Raw genomic sequence first — 25,193 nt, 5'->3', positions numbered from 1 at the left:
GCGGTCACGTGCGCGCTCGCCCGCTCGGGGCTCGGCTGGCTCGGCCTGTGCGGGCGCTCGGGGCCCGGAGCGGCGGCGGGAGCGCGGCGGGGCCGGGGGCGCTCGGGCCCGGGGCGGCGGCGGGACGGGGCGGGGGGAGCCCGGCCGGGCCGTGAGGGCGCGGCGGAGCCTGGCGGCGGCGGCGGAGCGGCCTGGGGGCTCCCCCCGGCGAGCGCGGGCCGAGCGGGCCGGGCCGGCGGCCGTGGCGGGGCTATGATGAGCCCGCTGCGGGGCTCCGCACCCCCGCGTGTCCCCCAGGCAGGTCCGGCCCGCGGCTGAGAACCCCCCACCGGCGGTGAGTGCGGGCGGCGGGGCCCGGCGGGGCGGGCAGGCCCGGGCCCGCCCCTTCCCCCGCGCTGGGGCTGCGCCGGGCCGGGGAGGGCCGGGGCGGCGGCGGCGGGGCCGGGCCCGAGCCCCGCTAACGGCCCGGTCGGGTCCGGTCCGGCGGGCTCCGCTCCCGGCGGGCTCCGCTCCGGCCTTCCGGGCGCTGCCCCGGGGGGAGGCCGGGCCTGCCGCGGTTGGGTTTCCCACCGAGTCTGTTTTTCCAGTGCCTAGGAAACAGGCCTGGGCACGGGATCGGAATTCTCGCAGGGTCTTCCCACTTTCTGCGCTCCGCCGATCCTCTGCATTGTTTTCTCCGGTGCTGGGGCTGTTTTAGCCTGGAGAAAAGGCGGCTCGGGAGTGACCTTATCGCTCTCTGCAAGTCCCTGAAAGGAGGGTGTAGCCAGGTGGGGGTCGGGCTGCTCTCCCGGGTAACGAACGGCAGGACAAGAGCGCAGAGTGTTGAGCTGCGCCAGGGGAGGTTTGGCTTGGACAATAGGAGGAATTTCTTCACTCGTTAGACACTGGAACGGGCTTCCCGGGGAGCTGGTGGAGTCACCGGCCCTGTAGGTGTTTGGGCAACTGGACGTGGCACTGAGCGCTCTGGTCTGGGTGACAGGGTGGTATTTGGTCACCAGCTTGGACTCGATGATCTCAGAGCTCTTTCCAACCGAAATGACTGATTCGTGTCATGTCCCGGGACTCTTTTAGCCCTTAGAGAGCTGGATAAAGAGCCGTGTGCTTCTCAGATGCTGTAATCTGCACAGCCTCGCTCGGTGATGCCCTTAGGGCAGCACTTACAGAGGTTCCCTTCCTCAGTGATGTGCTCAGAAAAACACCGGATTTTTGTCATTCTGGGTTTTGTGACATAGAGGATCTTGTCCATACCTACCTGCTGTCCCTTACGAGTTCTCCTCTTCCTTTCCAGGTATGGCCTCACAGCTGCAGGTGTTCTCCCCTCCGTCAGTATCCTCGAGTGCCTTCTGCAGTGCCAAGAAACTGAAAGTGGAGCCGTCTGTCTGGGATGTTTCAGGACAGAGCAGTAGTGACAAGTATTATACCCACAGCAAAAACCTCCCAGCAGCTCAAGGGCAAGCCAGCTCCTCTCATCAGGTAGCCAATTTCAGCATCCCTGCCTACGACCAGAACCTCCTTCTCCCCGCTCCCTCCGTCGAGCACATCGTGGTCACCGCGGCCGACAGCACCGGCAGCAGTGCCACAGCGTCCTTCCAGAGCAGCCAGACCATCACCCACAGGAGCAACGTTTCTTTGCTGGAACCATACCAAAAATGTGGATTAAAAAGGAAAAGTGAAGAGGTCGACAGCAACGGTAGTGTGCAGATCATTGAGGAACATCCACCTCTCATGCTGCAAAACAGACCTGCGGTGGGAGCTGCGGCCACGACCACCACGGTCACCACGAAGAGCAGCAGCTCCAGTGGGGAGGGAGATTATCAGCTGGTCCAGCATGAGATCCTGTGCTCTATGACCAACAGCTATGAGGTCTTGGAATTCCTGGGACGAGGGACGTTCGGGCAGGTGGCCAAATGTTGGAAACGCAGCACGAAGGAGATTGTAGCCATCAAAATCCTGAAGAACCACCCTTCGTACGCCCGGCAGGGCCAGATCGAGGTGAGCATCCTGTCTCGCCTGAGCAGTGAGAATGCTGATGAGTACAACTTTGTCCGCTCCTACGAGTGCTTTCAACACAAGAATCATACATGCCTTGTCTTTGAGATGCTGGAACAGAACTTATACGATTTCTTGAAGCAAAACAAGTTCAGTCCGTTGCCCTTGAAGTACATCCGGCCCATCCTGCAGCAAGTGGCAACTGCCTTGATGAAGCTGAAGAGCTTGGGTCTGATCCACGCTGATTTGAAGCCGGAGAACATCATGTTGGTGGATCCTGCACGCCAGCCCTACAGAGTGAAGGTGATAGACTTTGGGTCAGCCAGCCACGTGTCCAAGGCCGTGTGCTCCACGTACCTGCAGTCACGCTATTACAGGTAAGCACTGCCTGACCGAGCCAGGTCAGGCTGGTCCTGATGGGGGCTCCTTCTGCACACACTGAGCTTTCCTGTGTAACCCCAGCTGAGGGGCAGCAGGAAATCATCAGCTCTGCATGTTTCCTGGAGATTTCTTCTGAAAGTTGGGCGTAAATAAATAGAATGGCTGCCTTAGAGTGGCCTAATTAATCTGCAGCCCAGCACCTTCCTTTCCCCCCCAGATCAGTGCACTTAGTGATTTTATCCTGTCCACTGGCTTGTGGCACTGTATGAAGTGGCAAACTGGAGAAGTGTTAAGTAGTGAATTTGTCTGCTATGATCTGAAACTAGTCCATTAACCTGGGACATTTGGAAGGGAGAGAAGTCAAAGGGATGCCAATTTCTATTCACTTTTGTTTCTTCTGATTCTTCATCTTTGTCTGAACCCCCTTCAGGAGCACATGACTTCCTGTGTCAACCCTGGCTAGGTCATGCTTTCATGAGACCTGCAGCTCCCTTAGAGCAGGGGTGAGAAACATCTCTGCTTCCCTTAGCAATATTAGAGATGTCTTCTGCCCTACTCCTGCCCAAGAATTAAAAGTAAATTATGGCCAGAGACATTGAAACTCAGAGACTGTGTGTAAAGCAAGCTATGCTGTTTCTTTCAATTATTCCTCCAGCTTGGCTCTGTTAAGTCTGTATTTGAATTTAAGTAGCAGCAGACTTCAATAAACGGATGCAGAAAGAAGTTCTGGCTTCAAAGGGCTGCAGAGAGTCTGTGCTGTGTTGTCAGGGCTGCTTTGGGTGGAATGTGAGCTCACTTGACGCAAAACTCAGAACTAGTATCTAGTCCTTCCAGCTGGGACCAGACAGGACTGAGACACTCGCCCCACCCTGTGTCTCTGCCCTGTTTGATGTCTTCCCTGGCTGCTCACTTCAGTTTTTAAGCCTGGCTTATTGTAGGTTTGCTCTGTTCATCCCTCATGCTCCCTGTGTGCTTGCTCCCTTTGTTTTTGTGTTGTTTTTCTTTTTAACTCCAGCACCCAGTACCAGCTTTCCATGACATTCCTTTCATGTGATACAGACTTTTCTTAATCCATTGCTCATGATCTTTGCTCAGCTTGTTGGCACAAATCTTTCCAATTCCAAACTATTGATTGGTATGTTTTTGTTTGTAGTGCAGTTGTCCCCTGTGCCCTCAGCTCTGTAAAAACACTCACTCTTTAAATACATCATCAGTTTTGTTGTTTTTGCACGGAAAGAGATGACCACTGGTCAAGAATCTGCTCTATCTGACTTGCCACATGTGTCAGCAAAGCAGTTTGGGGAGGCCCGTGGTGCTCTCCATTTTCTGGTATCTCAGAAAACAGATTTAACTGAGGAAAAGCAGTGAGGAGTGATAAGAATCTTCCAGGGGCTGCAGGGAGGGAAATTCCTGCTCCATCTGTGTGTGGGGCACTGGACTCCAGCCCCTTGCAGCTCCCTGGGGTGACTGACTGTGCCAGAAAGGCAAATAACCTGGGATTAGGTGGCGTTGGACTGTCTGCTTGGCTGGAGTGAGGAATGCTGTGATGTGGAAATCTAGTGTTTAGTGATATGTAATTAGTCAAATGGTGATGATTACTAAAATCCATAATCTAGGAATTTACAGAGATGGTGCAGAAACCAGCTTGTTGTGGGAGAACTGGATTGCTTTGCCCATATTCACATTAAATTAGTGTTCAGATGAGTTCCAAGCAGGAATTTTTTTCAGTGCTGTGTTTAATGAAAGAGCACAGAGCAATTCTTCCTATGGTTCTCTGTCAGCCATTAAAAATAAACCTCTCTGTGCTCACCTTTTAGCTTCCAGTCCCTGTTACTGGCCCTTGGGTAAGCTCTGCTGTGGAAAGATCCCTTTTCCACAGAAACTGTGCTGCTGCCTGACCCCACTCAGGAGGGGCAGTTCTACTGCTCACGCTTCAGAGACTGAGCAGAAGTGCCCATGAGGAATCCTTTGGCTCTGAAGCCCATCATGGAGCAGGAGTAGATCAGCTCTCTGCAGTGAGCAGTTCCTGTGGCAGCTCTGGGACGTTCTTGCAGTAATTCCTCACCTGAAAACGAGAGTACCATGCTCAGGTTGCTTTTGTTCTTGGGGAGGATGAACAGTGGAAGGAAACAGTGGGCAGAAATAAAAAATTCCTGCAGTACTGATCTCCCTGCTGTACAGAGTGGGGTTTCCTCATGCCCTGTGTTAAATGTGAGTGCAGCCATCCTGGCAGTTTCACTCAGCTGCTGCCTCCTGGTGCTGCCTGTGGAGCACAAACTGTGGGACTGCACAGTTTGGGCCATGGAAGGTGGCCCTGAGCCCTGGGGCAGCTGCAGAGTGCAGGAGGATCCATTTCTCACCTCTGCTCTGGGCTCCATGACCTACTTCTGTGCCAGCCATGCTGGCCTGGGGAGCAGCAGTGCCTCTGCCAAGCCTGACTCTGCTGATCCAGCTCTGAGCTGGCCCTGCTGCTCCCTGCATTGCTGCACTTGCACAGGCTCTGTGTCCCCTCCATCCCCAAGCACAGGTGTAAACGTGGAGTGTTTGGAAATGCTGGGAGGGAATATTGCAGATTTCTGGGGCTGCTGTGAGTCCTTTCTCTTCTGAGAGTGCCTGAGTGCGTTTGTCAGCTTTGGGAGGCAGTGCTTAGCGAGCATCTGTGCAAAGAGTGTTGTTGATTTTATTTCAAAGAGCTTAAGATGGTAAAATCACTTTAATCTCTGGCAGAGCAGCTATGGAAGTGACCTCTGCCTGCTGTCCTGGTTCAGCTCACATCTCATAAGGCTGCTAATTGTAGTGATGTAAAAGGAGATGAGAGAAATTCTGATTTCCCAGCCCTGTCCTGCAATCAGAATCAAATCAGGTGGCTCATGAGAAGTTCATTTATTTGGTTGTAGGGAATAAAATACAAGACTTCAACTTGCTATCATCGTGGTGTTGAGATTTAGGAATATGTGAGTCTGTTCCATCCTGGAGTGAAAGACCAACAAACTGCCACCAATCTCTCTTTCCTTTGGAATTAGGGGGGAGTTTTTAGCACACTAGAGAAGGATTAGCATGCTCTGCATATTCCACAAGCCAACTACATTTTAGTTTGTTTGCCAGTCCAAGTGCAGCATGCCTTATATGACAGGTCTGGGTTCTTTCTAATTGGAAATTTCTACATCAGGGTAATCAAGGGGGGCAGTACAGTTTGCTGATAATGGCTCATAAAGTGATGGCAAGGGGTGTAAATGTGTGAATTGTACTTTTTCTACTTGTGAAGAAAGAGATCCCTCTGGTTTGCACCTCTTACTTACCCTGTAGAAAGTTGTATCCATTCTAGCATATTTCCTTAAAATATAAATGTTGGTAGGAGGGTCAGCATTCAGATATCAGCTACTGCTCGTACTTGCACAATCATTTATATTTTCACATGTGAGAAACCTTTCCAAAGTCAACAACTGCCAGGAGCAGCCAAACAAGAAGGTAGAAACAGATCAGTGTTGAGTGGAGAGTGTCATTATGTCTTAGCTTGAACAATCTGTTATTCTGATTACTGGAGGTGTATCATGGCTCTGGTTTGGGGGCTTAGAACAGACATAATAAAATGTGGATAATAAAGAATAAATGTGATCTCACTACAACAGTGAGGTTATCTTTTTTATAGAATCCCAGACTGGTTTGGGTTGGAGGGGAGCTTAAATCTCATCTCATCCCACCTCTGCCATGGGCAGGGACACTTCCACTGTCCCAGGTTGCTGCAAGCTCCATCCAGCCTGGCCTTTTCTGATCCTGTGCTTTCTCAGGTGCCCTGAGCAGCTGGGCTGAGTGCCTCTGTTTGGGAGACACCTGTGTAGACACCTGAAACAAAAGGTGTCTCTGTGTCACCACTGCACAAAGGGTGATTAATTGGGGAGTCACTCTTGCCATGGATAAACATTGGGAGGCTGAGGAGTCGAGGAGGGTGAGTGTCAAATTTACTGACACCTGTGCATTATGCAAGCCCTGGATTTTAGAATTCTGTAGAGGGATCAGAGCTGGTTTCAGAGCCTTTTTTAGCAGCTGAAGCATCCATAGTGAAACAGCAGAAATGCCACACAAGCCCTGGGGCATGACCAGGAAATGGATAGCCTGGAGTTTAGGCCTTTTCTGTCTTCCTTTGCTCTTGTGTTAGTTATTGATGATGAAGTTCAAGGCTTTTGTATTTCCTGTACTTTCCAGGGTAAATTCCCACAGCAGCTCACCTGGGGCTTGCAGCACCTGGGGTTTTGTTCTCTATGCAAATGTGGGACCAGAATTTCTCCTGCCGGAACAGCCTCGGTTTGTTTCAGAACTCTGTGTAGGTGAGGAGCTGCACTAAAACATCCTCCTGTGTAATGAGTCAGCTCCAGACAGAAATCTCCCTGAAATCCCAACCTGTTAGAGAAGCAAACCCTGCTTGGAGTGTGAGGGTTTTTTATCACCTCCCCGTGAGGCTGGGCCAGACAGGTACATTTTGCATTAGGTGTGGTTGAGTGCACAGAAACCTGAAACACAACCTCCAGCTGGGCTCTCTGCGTCCATTTTAGACTCGAAACTCTCTGAGCAAACCCTGCATGAAAAGCAGCTGGTAGAAACCCAGCTGCTCTCTGAGGAGCTCCCTATCCTGGCTCTGCAGGTGCTCTCCTTCCCCACATGAGGCAGGCAGCCTCCTGCAGCTGCCAACCTGGGGTCTCCAGACCTTCTCCTAGAAAAGTCTCTGTTTGCCAGAGCTTTCCTGCCCAATTCTGGTAGGATAGGCTGGACTAGATTATCCTGAAGGTCTCTTTATAATTTTGTGATGCTGTGTGCTGTCTCAGGGACACCTCACATGCTGTCAGGTGTAATTAAACTGATTACTCAAGGAGTAACTTTATGCAACTGTGATATAAAGGTCTCCTAGGAGCTGAGGGGCACCGTGGCAATAAATGAATCCATCTAAGTGAAAAAAAAAGTTGGCATCCATTAGGCCACCCTAGGAAACAACTTCTGCTTTAAAGTGAATAATTTATATTCACTTTATAGTTGTTTTTTTTTCTTCACTTTAGATTTTCTTGTGTGTGGAGGGGCTTTACCCAGAGTGGTTTACAGGGAGAAAATGCAGCTTTCAGAGTAGAAGATTTGACTGTTTTCTGTCCTTTTCCCTTCCCAGAGCTCCCGAGATCATCCTGGGTTTGCCGTTCTGTGAAGCCATTGACATGTGGTCACTGGGCTGTGTCATTGCTGAGCTCTTTCTGGGCTGGCCTCTGTATCCAGGAGCATCTGAGTACGACCAGGTGAGAGCACTGGGGGGCATGGGTCTTCCCATGAAACCTGGATTTTCTGTGTTCACACCCTCCTGAACCCCCATGTCCTGCATCAGCTTTCATCAGGGCACATTGCTGCTGTCTGAGCTCATTTTCTCTCTGTGATATTCCCATTGTCTCTGGGCAGGGAGCACAGAGTTCTGTGTGTTTTCACTTGAGCTAAGTGTATCCTGTCCAAAAAAAGGGGCCAATTTGCAGTTAACCCCTGGTTTCCAAACCCAAGAGCTGTTGCAACCCCTTCCTGCCAAAGCAGAAGCGGGGTGTGTGTGTCCTGGTGTGAAACACCCTCTGTAATTTCACCATGAGGGCAGTTTTTCCATGTGGGGACAGAGCAAGCCTATCATTCCTGCCCTGTTAATACCTACAGCAAGCCTCAGTTTTTATGCAAAGTGTGAGCCTCAAGCTGTCTTTGGAATCCAAGGGCAAGACTCTGAGAGGCATCTTGAACTAATTAGTCCTTTCTGTGGACACTTGGCATTATTACCTGGCCTAGTCAGTGCCTATAAAAGGACAAAAAGTCTGTGAGAGGGGTTTTTTTCAGAGTAGCTTTTCCACTGGGGTTTTTACGGTGGGATCTTGTTGCAGTGCTTGGTATGGTTTTCCTTATGTGATAAAATACACGAAAACTTACTAAGTGTCTCACATGTGTCTTCCCAGCACTGTAAATTTCCAAAGGAAGCACAGTGGTACCTTAATGAGCACAATGAGTTAGAAAGTAGCTGAGGTAGGGCCTGGTGGTTTCCTTGTGCACTGAGTTTTGTGTAATTTCTGAGAACCTTATCTGCTGGTGTAGGTGGCTGGGGAGGAGCTGCTTTTTCCATTGCTTAATGACAGGATTTTGCAGCCCTCTGTGGGGTGTGACTTCATGGGGTTCATTTTGGTGTCTGAATTTCCCTTGAAGACTGAAGATGACTTGGCTTTCATTTTTTTTTTGAGATTCTGCAGCAGCAAGTGAAAGTTGAGGTGGAACTTGTGAGAGGACCTCTCCAGCAATGAGTTCATGGGCTGGGATGGGATTTACAGCTTTTTTTTTAAACACCCTTTGGCTGTAAAGCAAAAGTTTGTCCTGTAAAAATAGAACTGCTACCTGAACTGTTGTGTAGATACAAGAAATACCCACATGCAGGCATTTGGATCCACCTTGGCTTAATTGAAAAGTGAGCCCATAAATTGATGTGATCACAAGCTGTGACAGTGCCCTGTTTTGTCACAGTGCCATAGCAGGACTTTGGCAAATAAGAAATGCTAAAGAGCTGTAAATGATCTGTAATTGATGGTTTGATCAAGGCATAGTTACCTTAACAATGTGAAGTTTTTTTACATTTGCTATTTGCTTTCCTTTTGAGCACAGCTTTTTAATTGTTATCCTTTTACCAGAGTCTTATCAATATCACCTCAAGGATTCAGGTGCATCTTCCAAAATTCTGAGCCACTTTGTTAACATGTAAAAATAAGTGTAGTAAATATGTTTGAGGATATTTGGTTTCTTGGTCAGTGAGAGCTTTGCCACGATGTTATTCTGAAATTGTGTGCCTAGCATATTGTGTAGGCAGGCACAGCAATGTTGCTTAGATAATCATGCCTTTAATTATTTATACATACATGATAAATTCTGTGGTATTTTTCCCTCAAAATGTCTATTTCTTACACTGTTTAAAGTCTTAAAAACCTACAGTCTGCTTGCATATACATTAGCAAGAAATATTTCCATAAAATAAGAAAGATGCATTTAAAACCTGAAATTTTTGCTTGATTGCAAAAGTGGCTTTATAAATACTTGAGATGGTCCCTTTAATTTTGCAGTTTTGCATATCTGGGCAGTCTTTCTTTACAGGTAATTTCCTATTAGCTGTGAACAAACCTGGTTGTTAATTACCCCATTAGCTGTGAGTTTTTATGGTGGGAGTCCTCACTTTTGTCATTTTCTTTCCTAGATTCGTTATATTTCACAAACTCAAGGCCTTCCAGCGGAGTATCTTCTCAGTGCAGGAACGAAAACAAGCAGGTTTTTTAACAGAGATCCAAATTTGGGATACCCACTGTGGAGGCTCAAGGTTTGTCTGTCTCTCCCACCCCCAATTCTCTTTTCATTGAGGATCTGATAGAAATTCCCACCCATTTCTGGGTGCTGTGCAAACACTGAGTGAGGATTGGCTTTGGAGCGTGTCTGGCTGGGGTCTGAGGTTGCAGGAGCTGTGCAGAGCTCTGACAAAAGCAGCAGGGATGATGGCACCAGCAAAGGGTGGGTGTTCCTCACTGAGATAATGGCTGCTCATTATGGGCTGCTCATTCCCAGGGAAGTGTGTCATCTTGTTGTCACCTCCTGACAATCCAACCAGTAAAATATGGGGTATTTTGTGATGGGCTTGTTAGTTTATCAGGAATCTGGTTTTGGGTTGGAGGATAGGAGAGAATGGGATTTAGGCCTGCTTTGCCTTTGAGCAGCAAAAAGAAGGGAATTTTGCCTTTCTTCTTTGTAGAAGAGGGATTTAAAATATTTATAGCCTCTTTCTAAATCAGAAACCTTCAGTTCTTCTGGCTAATGCACTACCCAAGGCAGCCTTGAAATGAAGTCATGCTGTTGTTAATTCAGCTTTGCAGTGAATGATCTTTCCAGCTGGGGGAATGGGATCCCAGGGCTCCTTGGTTTGACCTGCTGGTGTGTGGTGTGTCTGAAAGCAGCAATTGATCATCTGCCTCAGCAGTTTCCTGATGCTTTTTCCTTATCAATACTCAATATCTCAGTTTATAATAATGTTTTCTTTTATAGACCCCAGAAGAACATGAGTTGGAAACAGGAATAAAATCAAAAGAAGCTCGGAAATATATATTCAACTGTTTGGATGATATGGCGCAGGTGTGTGGGCCTCTTGGGACACAGATAACTCATTAGTTCTCCACATATAATTTAGTAACTTTCATTTTTTTGGGGATCTCTGAAAATGAGGCTCCTGTGCTGGAGCACCTCTTTGACTGGCAGTTCAGAGCACTGATGGAGGTTTACAGTGATGCCAATTTGCATCAGAAATCAGTGGATTAAAACCAGTGAAAATGTTAATTATAAACCTGTTTGAAATGTTTTGTGTTTTCTTATGCCTCAGTGTGTTAGCAGGAGTGTGCCCAGCCTGTTCCCAGTGTAGCAGAGCAGTAGGAGAGCTGAGCCCCTTCAAATGTGTTAGTAGGATTAAACCTCTTATGAGACTTTGGAAATAGTGACAAGAACTACAGATCATTCTTGTTTTCATTCTCCCTTCAGAGGTAAAATGAAGGAATATCTGAGTGGTTTAAATATCACGAGGCCTTAAATCTTAAATACCAATTTTCTGTCGCTTTTGTAGCTGTTACCATCAGGTTACATCTGTGCAGGGAAGGTGGAATCATTCTGGCTTGCCAGCCCCTTATGGATTGCCCCAAGACATGAGGGCATTTTGGCAGTGAGTGGAGAATGAAGCCTGGTTGGTCCCTTTGAGTGGACCCAACTCCCTGTTGAGAAGAGAACTCCATGTGCAAGTTTGACTTTCTCTCCTAGAACGAGCAGGGGAAAGGCAGTGTTAGCACTGTGATACCTGAAACTGGTCTGGCTAAGAGGCAGAAATGCCTAATAACTATTTCTGTGTGATGTGGCATTATTGAACTGTTAGGCAGCAGTTAATTTGATGCTTCTGTGATTTTTCCCATGTGATTTTCCAGGTGAATATGTCTACAGACTTAGAAGGGACCGACATGTTGGCAGAGAAGGCTGACCGAAGGGAATACATTGATTTGTTGAAGAAAATGCTGACAATTGATGCAGATAAGAGAATTACTCCACTGAAGACTTTGAACCATTCCTTTGTTACAATGGCACATCTGCTGGACTTCCCCCACAGTAACCAGTAAGCTCCCCTGCATGGGCTGTTTTGTTCCAGGATTTGCTGGAATCACACAGCAGCACTTCCCAGCTTTCTGTCAGGGCTATTTGCTGCAGTTCCTGGCTGATCTGAAAATAGCAATGGCATGTGTAAGGAATGGAATGTTCATAAGCTTCCTTTTCATGTTTTAGGACATTCTTTGCTGGTTTAAAAGAACCCAAACCTAAAGCACGTGCATAAAGTTGGGAATCTGTCACATCTGTGTCCTGTTTTTACAAATCTGATGTTTTCCTTCTGTCATTCTGTTCCAGTGTGAAATCTTGCTTTCAGAACATGGAGATCTGCAAGAGAAGAGTGAACATGTATGATACAGTGAATCAGATCAAGAGCCCTTTCACCACTCACGTTGCTCCTAACACAAGCACAAACCTGACAATGAGCTTTAACAACCAGCTCAACACAGTACACAACCAGGTACAGCATCTTCCACCTGTTTTATCCTAATCAAAGACAAGGAGTAGGCTGATTTGGTGCCTTCAGGCCAAAATTTAAACTACTCTCCAAAATTCATAGTCTTGTCTCAAAGTCTAATTTCCCAAAACTCAGGCCAAGGAATCTCTTTACTTCATGTATTGAAAATTTGTCAGTTCAACAACATAAGTTAATTGGGTGCAATTCATGTTTTTTGTTCTGTGTTGTCTTAAGCCTTTTACCTCAAACATTTTCCAGGTGCTTTCCTCCCAGTTTTATATTGGTGGTTCCTGTTGTTTGTTTTATAACAAAGAGAGATAAAATTACAGGAGATAAGTGGTTTTTTTGTTTGTTTTTCTAGGCCAGTGTGTTGGCTTCCAATTCCACTGCTGCTGCTACTCTTTCCCTGGCCAACTCAGACGTCTCCCTGCTCAACTACCAGTCTGCCCTGTACCCCTCCTCTGCAGCCCCAGTGGCAGGAGTGGCTCAGCAGAGCGTTTCCCTGCAGCCTGGAACCACCCAGATCTGCACACAGACAGACCCCTTCCAGCAGACCTTCATTGTGTGTCCCCCTGCTTTTCAAAGTAAGCCAAGAACGCTTGGTGTGATGCTGTTAAGGCAGGAGAAGTTGTGATTTGGACCAAGCTGAGAAAAGCCTGACCAAAGCAGAGCTCTCTGTGGGTGTCTCACGGGGCTCTTGCATCAGGTGGAGGTGCAGAACCAGGTCAGACATGTGCAGGCAGCTTGATTCCCTTCCAGGTCCTGCTGGAACAGGTGACAGGACCTTGCCTGCCTGGCTTGCAGGCTCCAGCTGCTTGCTCAACCAGTTTTTCCCCCCAAACTGAACACAGCAGCATTCCACAGAAAGCAGGGAGCAGAGGAGCCAGACCTGCCTGAAAATCAGTGTGTCTTGCTGTGTTTGTTATCTCAACAGTAAATATCTGGTGTTTGAGCCTCAGTTCACAGCCCTGATGCAGGTTTTTGCCACCAGCAGGTTGTCACAGGTTGTGGGTCAGTGAGCTCAGCACAGGCAGCTCTGTTCATGCCTCTGTTCATCCTCAGGGTTCTGCAGTTCTGCTGATTCCTGGATTGTCTTAGTCTGGAGGGTTATTTGTGACATGGGAACTGATGGTGTAAGGCTTGAACTTCAAACTTGTCTCAGGCAGGTTGGAATTGGAGTCTGGGTCACTGTTTGTGCAAACCAGACTCCACAGAGCTGAGCTGTCCATCTTAGCCCTGTGAGATCCCAGGGTGCAGAAGTTGATGTTCAGCTGGTGCTTTGCTGGGATTTTGTCAAAGCTTTTCTACCCCTTTATCCTACCCTATCCTTAGTAGGAATGTGATTTTTGGAAACTAAAGAATAGTGCAGCAGCTCAGTGATGTGTCTTGTCCTCCACAGCTGGACTTCAGGCAACTACAAAGCATTCTGGGTTCCCAGTCAGGATGGAAAATGCTGTCCCAATTGTGCCACAAGCACCTGCAGCACAGCCACTGCAGATCCAGTCTGGAGTTCTCACACAGGTAAAAAATCCACCCCAAACCCCTCATAGGCTCAGCTGCAATTCCACCATCCAGGAGAACCTGCCTGAGAGCAGGGGGTTCTCAGGACACACTGAAAGGCTACATACAGGTCACTTCTAAGAGAGTATTTTCTTGTTTTGTTTTGTTTTTCTGGAATATTTAAAGTCTGAACTATTTTATGTCATGTGGCTCCCTGGTTTTAGGAGTTTGATTTAATAATAGAAATAAATATGTGGTTTTCAGCTGCTAAAAACAGGCTGTGTTTTACAGGCATGGACACTGCCTGTAGGGCAGTGCTGGTCATTTTTGCCTACACTTTAAAAACGTGGCAGGAGAAATAATTGCTGTGAGAAGTGAGATCCCGGTAAATAGAGGTGACAACACAGATTACTCATGCTAAAATTTCATCTTTAAATCAACAAAATTATTTCTGAATCCTCAGCTAGTTACATTCTTAGTGTGAATTACTGTGTAGCAATGACATATCTATTTCTGCAGTTTGCAGATTAAGCAACATACAATACCAAAATTCACAAATTATTCTAAAAATGCTGTTTTAAATATTAGTACTGTGTCATAAATTAAACTCATTTTAATTTCCAAAAAGTAATCCTTTATTGTATAATAAGTGCATGGTGATTCACAAGTTTTATTCACTGAAAATTTGTAGTTGCCTTTATAATTAAGTGCATTTTTATTTATTTGCATAGTTTTAGTTTCTGCTGGCATTAACACATACTCTGTTAGTTTTACTCTTCAGGCAGCATATTGTACTTACAGACCTTGTAGAAGAGTAACTTTTAGTTTGTTCAGTACAAATGTTTAGGTAGCATTCTGTGATTGCTGGTTTCTTTAGCATTAATGATACAGGTCACAGTATCCAAAAAGCAGAACCCACTTGAGGGCCCACCTGAATCCAAGAGTGCAAATTGTACACCAAGAATCTAATTTAAATTAGACATTTGATGGACTAATACATGTCTGGGTGGTTTCATCATGGATAACTTTGCTCTTTCATGACACCAAAGACCTGCTGTGCCTTCCATGAAATCCCATAGTTTACCTTTTCTCAAGCGTTCTGTGTGTGGATTTGAAGGTCTGACAGCAAGTGCAGGGAGCTGCCCAGGGTGCACTGTGCCATGGCTAGTGCAGCATGGCTGTCACTTGCCCTCTGGGACCCAGTAAAGTGCCAGTAGCTGAGCTCACTTTGACTTTTAAAATGTGTCATCAGAGAGACATCCCCTCCCCAAGTTTTTCCCCAGCACATTTGGACTTTTGAACTGTGTCATCGGAGAGGTCCTGTCCCCAAATTTTTCCCCAACTTGTTTTGACTTTTGAACTGTGTCCCTGGACTGGAGATTGCCAGTTCCTCGTGCTGTCCTGGGGGCCCTGGAGGTGCCAGTGGAGCAGTGCAGGCTCTGGGTGTCGGTGCTGGTGTCGGTGCTGGTGTCGGGGCGTCCCTTCCCTCCGCGCTGGCCCTGCCCGGCGCACCGACCCGCACTGACCTGCCTCAGCTCGTGTGTTTCACTCACTGCCTGATCTACATTTCAGGGAAGCTGTACACCACTAATGGTAGCAACTCTTCATCCTCAAGTAGCCACCATCACGCCGCAGTATGCGGTGCCCTTTACCCTGAACTGCGCAGCCGGCCGGCCGGCGCTGGTCGAACAGACGGCTGCAGTACTGGTAATTGCCTCCCTTGATTGTGTTCACTAACTGAGTTTTTGTTTTAACTTAGACTTGCAGAGGGCATGGAAGCATGTGCCATCTTGTGGCTGTGTTCTTGCTACATCTTAATGTCTTGTTGTTTTCCTCCCCAACATTGCTGAAGCACTGTCTGACTCTGACGTTTAGTGTGGCTCTGTAAAGAATCCAGATCCATTGACTATTACCTTTGCTAGCCTAGTACTGAAAGCTCTTCTAAACTAGACCCTAGAAGAGTTGTAATCATTCTTGTTCTTCACTTACTCTCCTATCTTTGCCTTTTGATTGTGGAATACAAAGGAATCAGTCTTTAGCTTGACTCTGCTACAGGTACCTGGATGGCCAGAATTTGACCTACTTGGCAAGTTAGCTCCATATATTGTTTGCAACACGTGTAAAGCTGATTTGTATGGAGAAATGTTTCAGGTCATTAAGCACAGGCTAAAATCCCTAATGACAGCAAATCCTTTAATGTATTGCTCTGGCAGTTGATTTCTCTTAACCTCTGTTGAACATTGACAATAATTTTCTGGCCTCTTGTTATTTATAGCCAATTGCACGTAGCTTGCTTCATCCAGATAAAGATTCTGTTCCTCACAGATACTTTCAGTTGATATGTATTTCTTGGTTGAAATTAAAGGTGAGCCCTAGTATCCAAAATGGCAAGAGCTAGCTTTTAGGTCATTTGGAACAATTTTAAAAAAGGATGGGGGAAAGGAATGAACACACCTTTAAGAAATGTACGTTTGCCAAATTGTCCTCTTCTGTATTCTGGCACCTGCATCAGAACAACTTTGCAAGTGCCACAAAGAAGTCATTGTAAAACTCCAGAATCAGATCAGTGAAGCTTATGAAAACATTGCAGTGCACTGAAGCGCTGGTATCCTCACATGTCCTTCAAAGCACATTCCATTGTGTGAACCATGTTGTTTCTTGTGGCTTTAAAGTTGTAGTTTGAATGTCATTTTCTTCCGAGAGGGAGACCTCTGCTGAAGTGGAGTTTGCTCGAGTCATACCTGTCCTGAAATTTAAACCCACTCATTTGAGTTCTCGTGAACCAAGTGAGCTGCTCCCTGCTTCTGGGGATGGGAAGGCAGGAGAGTGGGGCTCTCCTGGTCACAGCTCTGAGCTAAACAGACCCAGGGGTGCTTCTTTTTTCCTCCTGTTGAATTTGGATTGCTGAAAGGCTGCAATCTGGGCTCCAAAAACAGCAAGGGGTGACTATAGCAGAGCTTGGGACACAAGTGAGTTGTTAGTGATGTTCTCCAAAGTGTATTTGGGCTTTGATTCAACAGGCAAATTCTGTTCTGCTGTGTGTGTGTGCAGTGGACTTGAGGTTCAGCTCCCCTGTACAGCAGTGGGGATCAGAGCCGGCTGTCTCCAGACTCTGAGCCTGCATTCTGAGTTTCTCTGGAGGACTTGAACTAGTTCTGTTTGGATTCTGGGAGCCTTTGGCGTGAATTTGCTCACCTTTAGTGCTTCCAACACTTCTCCCTTGCTGCTTCCCCTGAGTTTGCATTAGCCATTTGCTAAGCTTTGCATATTTTTGTCCTTCCTCTGTCAAAACAGTTCGTCGCTTGGAAGGCCCGATTTCTGCCTCTCATTGGGAATTTAAATCTTGCTGTATTAAACTCTCTGCTTTGTCTTGTGCAGGTGTTGGCTTTTGGAAAGACGCATGGTGTGACTTTTAACATATTTCTCTTTTTATTTTTCATTTTTTCAATGTTATTGTTATTATTATTATTATTATTCCGCTTATGTTGGCAGAGGTTTTAGCAGCTCTCTGCTTTGAAGGCTTCTTGTTCGGAACTGGTATTTATTTGTACTGAGTGGATCTGTTACTTGCAGAAATACTGAATTTGAAACAACAAGTTTTGCAGTTTAAGCTGCAGGAGAGAAAGCCATATATTATCAAAACCATGGAAATATTATGCTGTCAAATTTATTTGGGACAGTGGTAATATTAATGAATTGAACCTGCCTTCATGTAACCAAATTATCTCTCAATGTGGCTTTTCTTGAATGCTTCAGCTGAGGTGGGTGAATTTCCACAATAATGACACCATCTCAGCTCTCTCAGTGTGAGCCCTGCAAGGCAGAAAAGCAGAAAGGACCAAACTGGTTTCATATTTTGGGACCTTTCGGCAGAACATTGGTGTGAGTTTACATTCAGAAAGAGTCCCAAGCACTGCTGCTGCACCTGGCAGTGCAATACCTGGCTGCATGTGCAGCACGATGTAAACACTGTTTTCTCCAGGTGACAGCAGTGATAAAAGAGATCAGCAAAATGTTGGGGAAGCTCATTCCTCTGATTTTCCTGTCCTTGGGAAAACATGCAAGGATGAGCTGTATCTCTGCAAGCTAACAATCCACCCTGGTGCATTTATTGCTTGGACAGATCTCTGCCTGCCCCTGCAGGAGCTGAAGCCTAGTGATCCTCGTGTCTGTGTTTGTTGTTTTGCAGCAGGCCTGGCCGGGGGGAACCCAGCAGATCCTGCTCCCTTCCACCTGGCAGCAGCTCCCAGGGGTTGCTCTGCACAACTCTGTCCAGCCTGCAGCTGTGATCCCAGAGACCATCGGCAGCAGCCAGCAGCTGGCTGACTGGAGGTGAGGCCTGCAGGAGCTCCAGCTCCCTGCCAAGTGGGAGTGCATCCATCACAGAGCCCACAGTGTCTCCCTTCCCCTCAGGGGCTCGCGGTTCCTGCGGTGTAGTCATGGGGTTTGGGTCTCTTGTTTCTTCTCTGCCCCAGGAATGCACATTCCCATGGAAATCAGTACAGCACTCTCATGCAACAGCCATCTCTGCTGACCAACCACGTCACCTTGGCCACAGCACAGCCTCTGAACGTTGGGGTTGCTCATGTTGTGAGGCAGCAGCAGAGCAGCAATGTGCCAGCAAAGAAGAACAAGCAGCCAGCACCGAGCACAGCCAAGTAAGGATTCCATTGCTTCCTCTCCCAGTCCTAGAAAGGCCACAGTTTGTTTGTGGAGCTTGCCTTTTTGGTGGGAAAAAAGCATCTTCTGATCACAGAGGCATTGAGGGTGTAACTTTATTATGCTACAATTGCATTTAAAGATGTCTTGGAAAAAGCCTGTTGTCACTGATTTAAATTTTATTAATTTCAGTGAGGGCAAGGACATGGTTGACCAAATGCTTTGCTGGTTTTACAGAGGGGTTTTACACTCCTGGGGTGCTGGTGCCATAGCAGTGCAAGTGACAGAGGTGTTGAGTGAGGGGTGGCAGTTTCTGGCAATGTTCAGGTGGCTCAGTCCCATTCAGAGCATCCCTGAGTGCCTTTGGCTGTGTCTGTGGCACTTTGCTGTTTGAGTGTGTGCACTGAGGTTCTGTTCATGTATCCATGTTCATGCCGGTGTGTTCCTCATGCTGTTTGTCTGAGCTGGAGCCGAACCCTGCTGTGCTCTCCCTGCAGGCCCAGCTCGTCTCTGGAGCCTGTGCCCACCCAAGTGTACTCTCTGATTGGGAGCAGCCCCCTGCGCTCCGCCTCGTCCTCCTCCAACGTGCTGGTGCCGGTGCAGGAGCAGCACCAGCCCATCGTCATCCCCGACACGCCCAGCCCCCCCGTCAGCGTCATCACCATCCGCAGCGACACCGACGAGGAGGAGGACAGCAAGTACAAACCTGCCAGGTGGGCTGGTCACTGGGCTCTGCTGGGCTCAGCATCAGGGACAGGGGGGGACACGGTGTGTGAGCCCTGGGCAGGCTCAGAAGAGCCGCATGAGACAGAATATTCCCCATCACATCTCTGGGTTGTTGTGCCTGCAGTTAATCCGAGTTTATCTGACAGGGAGGGAGGGTGTGAGATCCCAGAGGGAGATCTGTAACCTGGTGGGCAAAGCTAGAACATTTCCCATTTGAATTTTGTCCTTTTTCCCCCTGCAGTTTGGGTATGAAGCAGAGATCCAACGTCATCAGCTACGTCACCGTCAACGACTCCCCTGACTCGGACTCGTCCCTGAGCAGCCCCTATGCCCCAGACTCCCTGTCCTCGCTCAGGAGCACTGGGGGTGCCCTGGAGCTGCCCAGCAGAGCTGCTGCTGACAGCTCCAGCTCCCGCACCATCATCGTCCCACCCCTGAAAATGCAGCTCAACGACTGCATCGTGGCCACCCAGGCTTCAGGTGGGTATCTCAGGGTGCTCTGCCAGGGCTCAGTGCTCTCCTGTCCCTGGGACCCATTCATCCTCACTGTTCTGGACTTTCCACAAGCTTTAGGTTTCACAGCTGCTGTTCTGAAAGCTTTGGTCTGTTTTCATAGTCATTGATAGATTTACCTTTCATTTACATTTGGCTGCACTTAGGAAGATCTATAACTATTCGTGATGGTTTTTTAGTCACATTTGATATTGTAATTGAAGCAAAGCCCCTGTGACAGAAACAGTCAGTTTGGTGCCTGGAGCTGTGGGAAGGGGAGGAGTGCACTGAGCTTGTGGCATCTTGCAGGCATCCTGAGCAGCAGCAGCAGCAGCAGCAGCAAGAGCAAGCCAGTGGCCTCAGTGAGCGGGCAGTCGTCAGGATGCTGCATCACACCCACGGGGTACCGCTCCCACCGCGTGGTCACCAACGGCGTGCAGCCCCTCAACCTCAGCCAGGTGAGCTCACCTGCCCTGCTGCCCTGGGGCTGCTTCACAGCTGCTTCAGGAACCTCTGAGGCAGGGAGGAAGGCTGGCTTGCAACAGGATCAGTAGTTGCAAGTGCTGGTTCTTCGGAGCTGGTTCTGTCCTGGGGTGGTGCAGGGTAGGACAAGTGTGGTTGTCTCCGTAGTCTCTCTTTGTGGTCCTTGTCACACCTGACTTAGAGCAGGTCCTTCTTGCCATTCAGGAGGGTGACATCAAGGTCCAGCTGTTGAATTAGAGTAACTTTGAAGGCACAGTATGAGGAAATTCTTTAGTTCTTTACGTTTCTCTAGACCTCACAGAGTTCCAGCCAGCAGGTTAAGACTGGATTTTCTCTCTCACACTAACAATTGACACCCGACAACTTTGGCTGTTTCAATTCAAAGATTGGTTTCACTTCATTTTGTGTCAGGACTTTTGACACACTGCAGAGGAGAGGGAGGGAGTGTTGTTACCCCTGCAGTTCCCTTCTGGCATGGGCACCAGACAGGTTTTCTGGTGCTGAAACAGGGCAGCCCTGCTTCCACCCTCCCAACGTGCAGAGGAGTAGATGTGTGAGGAGTTCTGGGCCAGATCTAGGACCTGCCCTCACTTGTCCAGCTGTGGTACCCCCTGAGTGGCAGTTTGCCCCATTGCAGAGGAAAAGTGTCACCTTTGTCCCCATGGAAGTGCAGTCACCTCAGATCTGCGGGAGGGCGTCACGAGGGAGGATCTGCAGCAGTGTCAGGGGGGATGGAGGTGTCCATCAGGGGGCTCTGGCTGCCCCTTGCTCACCTGAGCACGACCACTAACCTCGTTTACTCCCTCCCCTTGCAGAACCAGCAAACCACAGTGCTGGCCTCCCAGGAGAGAAACGGCAATGCTGTCCCACGCCGGCAGCAGGCTTACGTGGCCCCCCTCACGTCAACGATTTCTCAGGCTCCCTACACGTTCCAGCACAGCAGCCCAGTGCATCCCCACCTGGCAGCAGCCACGGCCAGTGCCCACCTGTCCAGCCAGCCCCACATGTACACTTATGCCCCCAGCAGCGCTGCCACGCTGGGCTCCACCACGTCCATCGCCCACCTGTTCTCCCCGCAGGGCTCGTCGCGCCACGCCGCCTACGCTGCCCACCCCAGCACCCTGGTGCACCAGGTCCCTGTCAGCGTGGGGCCCAGCCTGCTGACCTCTGCCAACGTCCCCCCCGCCCAGTACCAACACCAGTTCGCTCCCCAGTCCTATATTGGTGCTTCCAGAGGATCTGCTATTTACACTGGATACCCGCTGAGCCCCACCAAGATCAACCAGTACTCCTACTTGTAGTTGCCGGTGAAGCGCTGTCCTGCGAGGGGCCTGAGAGGCTGGAGAGGATTTCAGGTGAACCTTTGCCTGGGAGTGACTGCCTGGTTCGTGTTTCTCCCTGATCTGGTTGTATGTTGTTCCCAAATGTCTCTGGTGAGTTCAGTCACTAACTGAGCAGCATGCTTTGTTACCAGTACGAGGGTCACTAATTAAGTTTTTAAAATTTTACTTACTTTTTATAGATGCTTTTAAAAAATTCATGGTCACGTTTATTTAAAATTGTTCTGTTGTGCTAATCAAAAGGGGTGTCAAATCAGTGTCTCAGAAGACAGATCCTGATGTCTTTTTTAACTTGTGTAACTTAAACAAACAGATTTGCAGATTCTATTTTAGCAGCTTGCACAAATCCACGTTGCCACTAAAACTGTGCATGTTTATCTCATTACGTTGCTGGGGCAGTTTTAAAATCAGATTTAATATTTTGACATCTGTTCTGTAATTCACTTTGTCTTCAACAAATTGCTGGTTCTGAAAAGCCATTACATCTCCATATATGTTTCTGTCAAAGGTATTTTGTTTACTCCTCTGCTTTGTTTAAGGACTGGTAGAGGCAGCTGCCTTATGCCAGCAACACGATACATTCAGGAGTCCTGTAAACCCTGGAGTCTGCTTTGTGTTCTGGAACATTCTCCATAACCCAGCTGAATTTTTGTTGTGTTCGTTGCAGAATTCTTCTAAGTGGTTCAAACTGTATTCAGGATCTCACTGTGTGACAGAGCTCAGCAGCTCTGTCAGGGTGGTGTTGTTGTCTCCAGCTGAGAGTGAATAACGCAGCATTGCTCTAAAATTTGGTTTCTGCAGCTTATTAGATGCTGGCCCTATAATGGAGCTGGATTCCTTCACAGAAGCACAGGGCTTTGCTTTGTTCTGTTTTTCTTAATGTTTTTGCCTCACGTGATTCATTTAGGAGGGAGATAAATTTGAAATACAATGAAACATCACTGTATTGATGTGTACAGCTTTTTATACTCCTGTGAGCGTATCCTCCTGGATATGTCAGCAGCTACTCTAAAGCGCTCTTAATAAGACTTGTAAACAGTACGTGCATGTAGGAATTGCAAGGAAAAAAAAAAAGAAAAAACAAGACAAAAAAAGAGAAAGAAAAAGAAAAAAGGAAAAAAAAATCCAGATTTTAAAGTTTATTACTGAATTTAAAACTATTTTAGAAGTTTTGTATTGGTGGTGTTTTAATATTTTACAGAAAATGAAATATGTACATATTGATTAGAAAAATATAACAAGCAAAACTTCCTGCTAACCCCAAATGTTCTGTCTTTGTAATCAAAATGTGTAGTGATTATACTTGAACTCTGTACTTAGTGTTTGTCTAATTCTTAAACGTTCCTGGGGATGGAAGTGTTGTATCCTTTGTATTTAAACCAAAATGAATTGATTCATGTTGGAATGTATGTGATATAATGCAATGGTTAGAGCTCATCACTGTAGCACTGAGAGAGGAGTAGAGCTTCACGAGAGGAAAGGATACCTTGGATTTGTTTTGCACAGGTATGTGTGATGAAGAGTTGTTTGGTGTGTCCCCTTATTGTAGTGCCTTAAATGATGATGTAGTGTGACTAGAGTTTACAGTGAGCTTGCCTTACGAGGGACCAGCAAGCCCCCGTCGAATTGAAGCAATTCACCCACCCAGCTCCCCCAGCCAGAGCAGCAGGATGGTGCAGAGCCCTCTCCCTGTCACCGCTCTCATCCCAGCTCCGTTCTTGTTCCCAGCGAAGCGACGTCCCCTCGAAGCTTTCCCTTCAAATGGCACATGTACTGTTAGTGTCTGTCAGTGCATTTCGGATAAGGTAGTGCTGGGAATGCATTGGAATGTTTAGTCTAATATTGCAGAAGTGATTAAATAACGTGCAATCACTTTTATTAGGTTTAGTGTAGCGTTACCTTCCCCCACAGGAATAGCAGATGTGTCGTGTAAAATATTGCTAGCTTGGTGATAGAATATTTATACCAAAGAGAGCCTGCTGTAAAGCACATAATACCATTAAAAAGTTTTATAGCTACTGCTAGTGTGGAGTTGTTGGGAAGGTCTGTCAGCTGTAGCCCTAGTTAGTGTTCAGAGGAAATACTCACTTTGGATAATCAGTGCAGGTTTTGGACTACACTTTGTTTTCTTGGGTCCCTTGTACCAGGAATTATTTCTCATCTAACACATAAAGTATCTTGTCCAAAAGGATGATATAAACTGGTTTGAGCAGTCGTGTGACTGCAGCAATAAGAGGTTTGCTAACCTTGAACCCCAGTTTATGTTCCGTCCCAGTGGGAAGGAGGCCAGTCCTGACCTGGCTGTGGCAAGAAATGCCCGAGCCATTTCTGCAAGCCCACGTTCCTGCTAGAAGGAAGCCTGGACTGGCCTGAGGTGGAGGGACCAGGGAGGGCTGCGGGTGTGGAGCTGGGCGGTAGCGTTAGCCCCCGTTGATGTTCAGTGTGTTTGTAGAGAACCAACCTTGCTGTGCCACATCGTTGCTGCAAACGATGCTGTTTGTTGCTGTAGGCACTTTGTTGCTTTTTTTGACATTGCTTGTGTTCAGTACTTGCCTTGAGATACCTCTTGGGTACAGAGTTGTGCCTTTCCACCTAAAGGCAAACCGAGCTCCAGCTCCCCGTTTCACAAATAGGACTTCATGGAAAACACTTCACTAACAGGAAAAAGAAAAAAGACCTCTAGCAAAATCTGCTAATAATTTTGAGAACTTGCCCACTTTCCCTTAAAAACAGCAGCTTGTAATGTCCATTTAGAGGACCTTGGGACACAATTAATCGCAATGAAATGTATTCCCAAAGCACGGTGTCATCTCCTCCACTGCCCGAGTTCCCAGAAGTGTTGGAACGGGGAGGATGAGATGGAAATGATGTGGGTAAAATCAAACGTGCTGCATTTGGAACAAGCTGTCAAGTGCTACCCCAGAATTCCTCTGTGATACACAGCAAACCCCACCCCAGCAGGGCCAGGGCCTCCCAGTCTGGCCCCAGGATGTGATGCCCAATTTAGGTGTATTGTGTTCTGCTCTAAGGACATACATCCCTTCTTCCCTTGCATATCCAGCCTCAAATTGGGTTCAAGAATTGACTGTCCTCATTGTCAGAGCCTGCTACACATTTTTGGAGAGAAGTCTGCTATCTCTGGATAGGAATTGGCATCCTTTAATTTCCTTCACAGCTAGTTTGGGATTCACCTTTGGAATATTTGATAGCCAGCTCGTGGTCCCAGCTAGGTTTGTCTGTGTGATTCTTGAGCTGTTCAATCAGTTTTCTCTTACCTGACCTGTATTTGCAGCTGTGATAGCCCCTGCAGAGGCAACTCCTGAGGCTTTCCTGCTTAGCACCTAATTGATGGGATGCAGTAATTTACCTCTGACTCAGCAATTTCTTTTAGTACATGAAACTAAATTGCTTCTAAATGACAGGATTGGCACAGCCCTGCTTTCTTTTTTTAAATTTTATTTAAACTTCTGAATGGTGCCGCATGTCCACATGGTTGTTTGTTGCTAAACTTTATATAATGTGTGATTTCAGATTCAGCTTGAACTATATCTATCTCACTACATGTAGCAGTACATTATATGTAATGTTAGTATTTCTGCTTGAATCCTTGATATTGCAATGGAATTCCTACTTTATTAAATGTATTTGATATGCTAGTTACTGTGTAAAATTTAACTTTCTTTTATGGTTGTGCTCTTCCTTTTTACAAGCCGCTAGATACAGGTAGTTTCTGACAATTACTGATCTATGTTTGTATTGCTGATGTACTTAGGGGGTATGTAAAAATCATTTTAACAAAAGAAATAGATATTTAAAAATTTAATACTAACTATATGGGAGAAGGGTCCATTGTGAAAACATAGTTTATCTTTGGATTCAATGTTTGTCTTTGGTTTTACAAAGTAGCTTGTATTTTAAGTATTTTCTACATAATATGGTAAAAATGTAGAACAATTGCAATGCATCAATAAAAAGGGTTAATTTTCTGTACTCTA

The 25,193-nt window shown here is 47.2% G+C and overlaps 1 protein-coding gene across 5 annotated transcripts; it reads left to right on the top strand.

Moving 5' to 3' along the window:
* Window positions 1-239: 239 nt before the first annotated feature.
* On the top strand, window positions 240-25,193 carry HIPK1 (homeodomain interacting protein kinase 1). 5 transcript variants are annotated; one of them, XM_054294005.1, is made up of 16 exons: window positions 240-334; window positions 1,289-2,366; window positions 7,523-7,646; window positions 9,611-9,730; window positions 10,447-10,533; window positions 11,367-11,551; window positions 11,839-12,001; window positions 12,360-12,582; window positions 13,398-13,519; window positions 15,071-15,205; window positions 17,691-17,830; window positions 17,974-18,156; window positions 18,655-18,870; window positions 19,125-19,363; window positions 19,685-19,833; window positions 20,674-25,193. In XM_054294005.1, exons 2-16 carry the CDS (start codon window positions 1,291-1,293, stop codon window positions 21,157-21,159), a joined length of 3,648 nt encoding a protein of 1,215 aa, XP_054149980.1. In that variant the 5' UTR covers window positions 240-334; window positions 1,289-1,290; the 3' UTR covers window positions 21,160-25,193. The 5 variants fall into 5 exon arrangements, with proteins under 5 accessions (XP_054149980.1, XP_054149983.1, XP_054149979.1 ...); XM_054294008.1 differs by having other exon boundaries at window positions 17,688-17,830; window positions 20,938-25,193; XM_054294004.1 differs by having other exon boundaries at window positions 17,688-17,830.

The sequence above is a fragment of the Melozone crissalis genome, unplaced genomic scaffold (assembly GCF_028551555.1).
Source record: "Melozone crissalis strain CALT ecotype California unplaced genomic scaffold, PUWL_Pcris_2 ptg000198l_1, whole genome shotgun sequence".
NCBI lineage: Eukaryota > Metazoa > Chordata > Aves > Passeriformes > Passerellidae > Melozone > Melozone crissalis.
The sequence above is the reverse complement of the archived record's forward strand: the minus strand, read 5'-3'. Positions and strand labels throughout refer to the sequence as shown.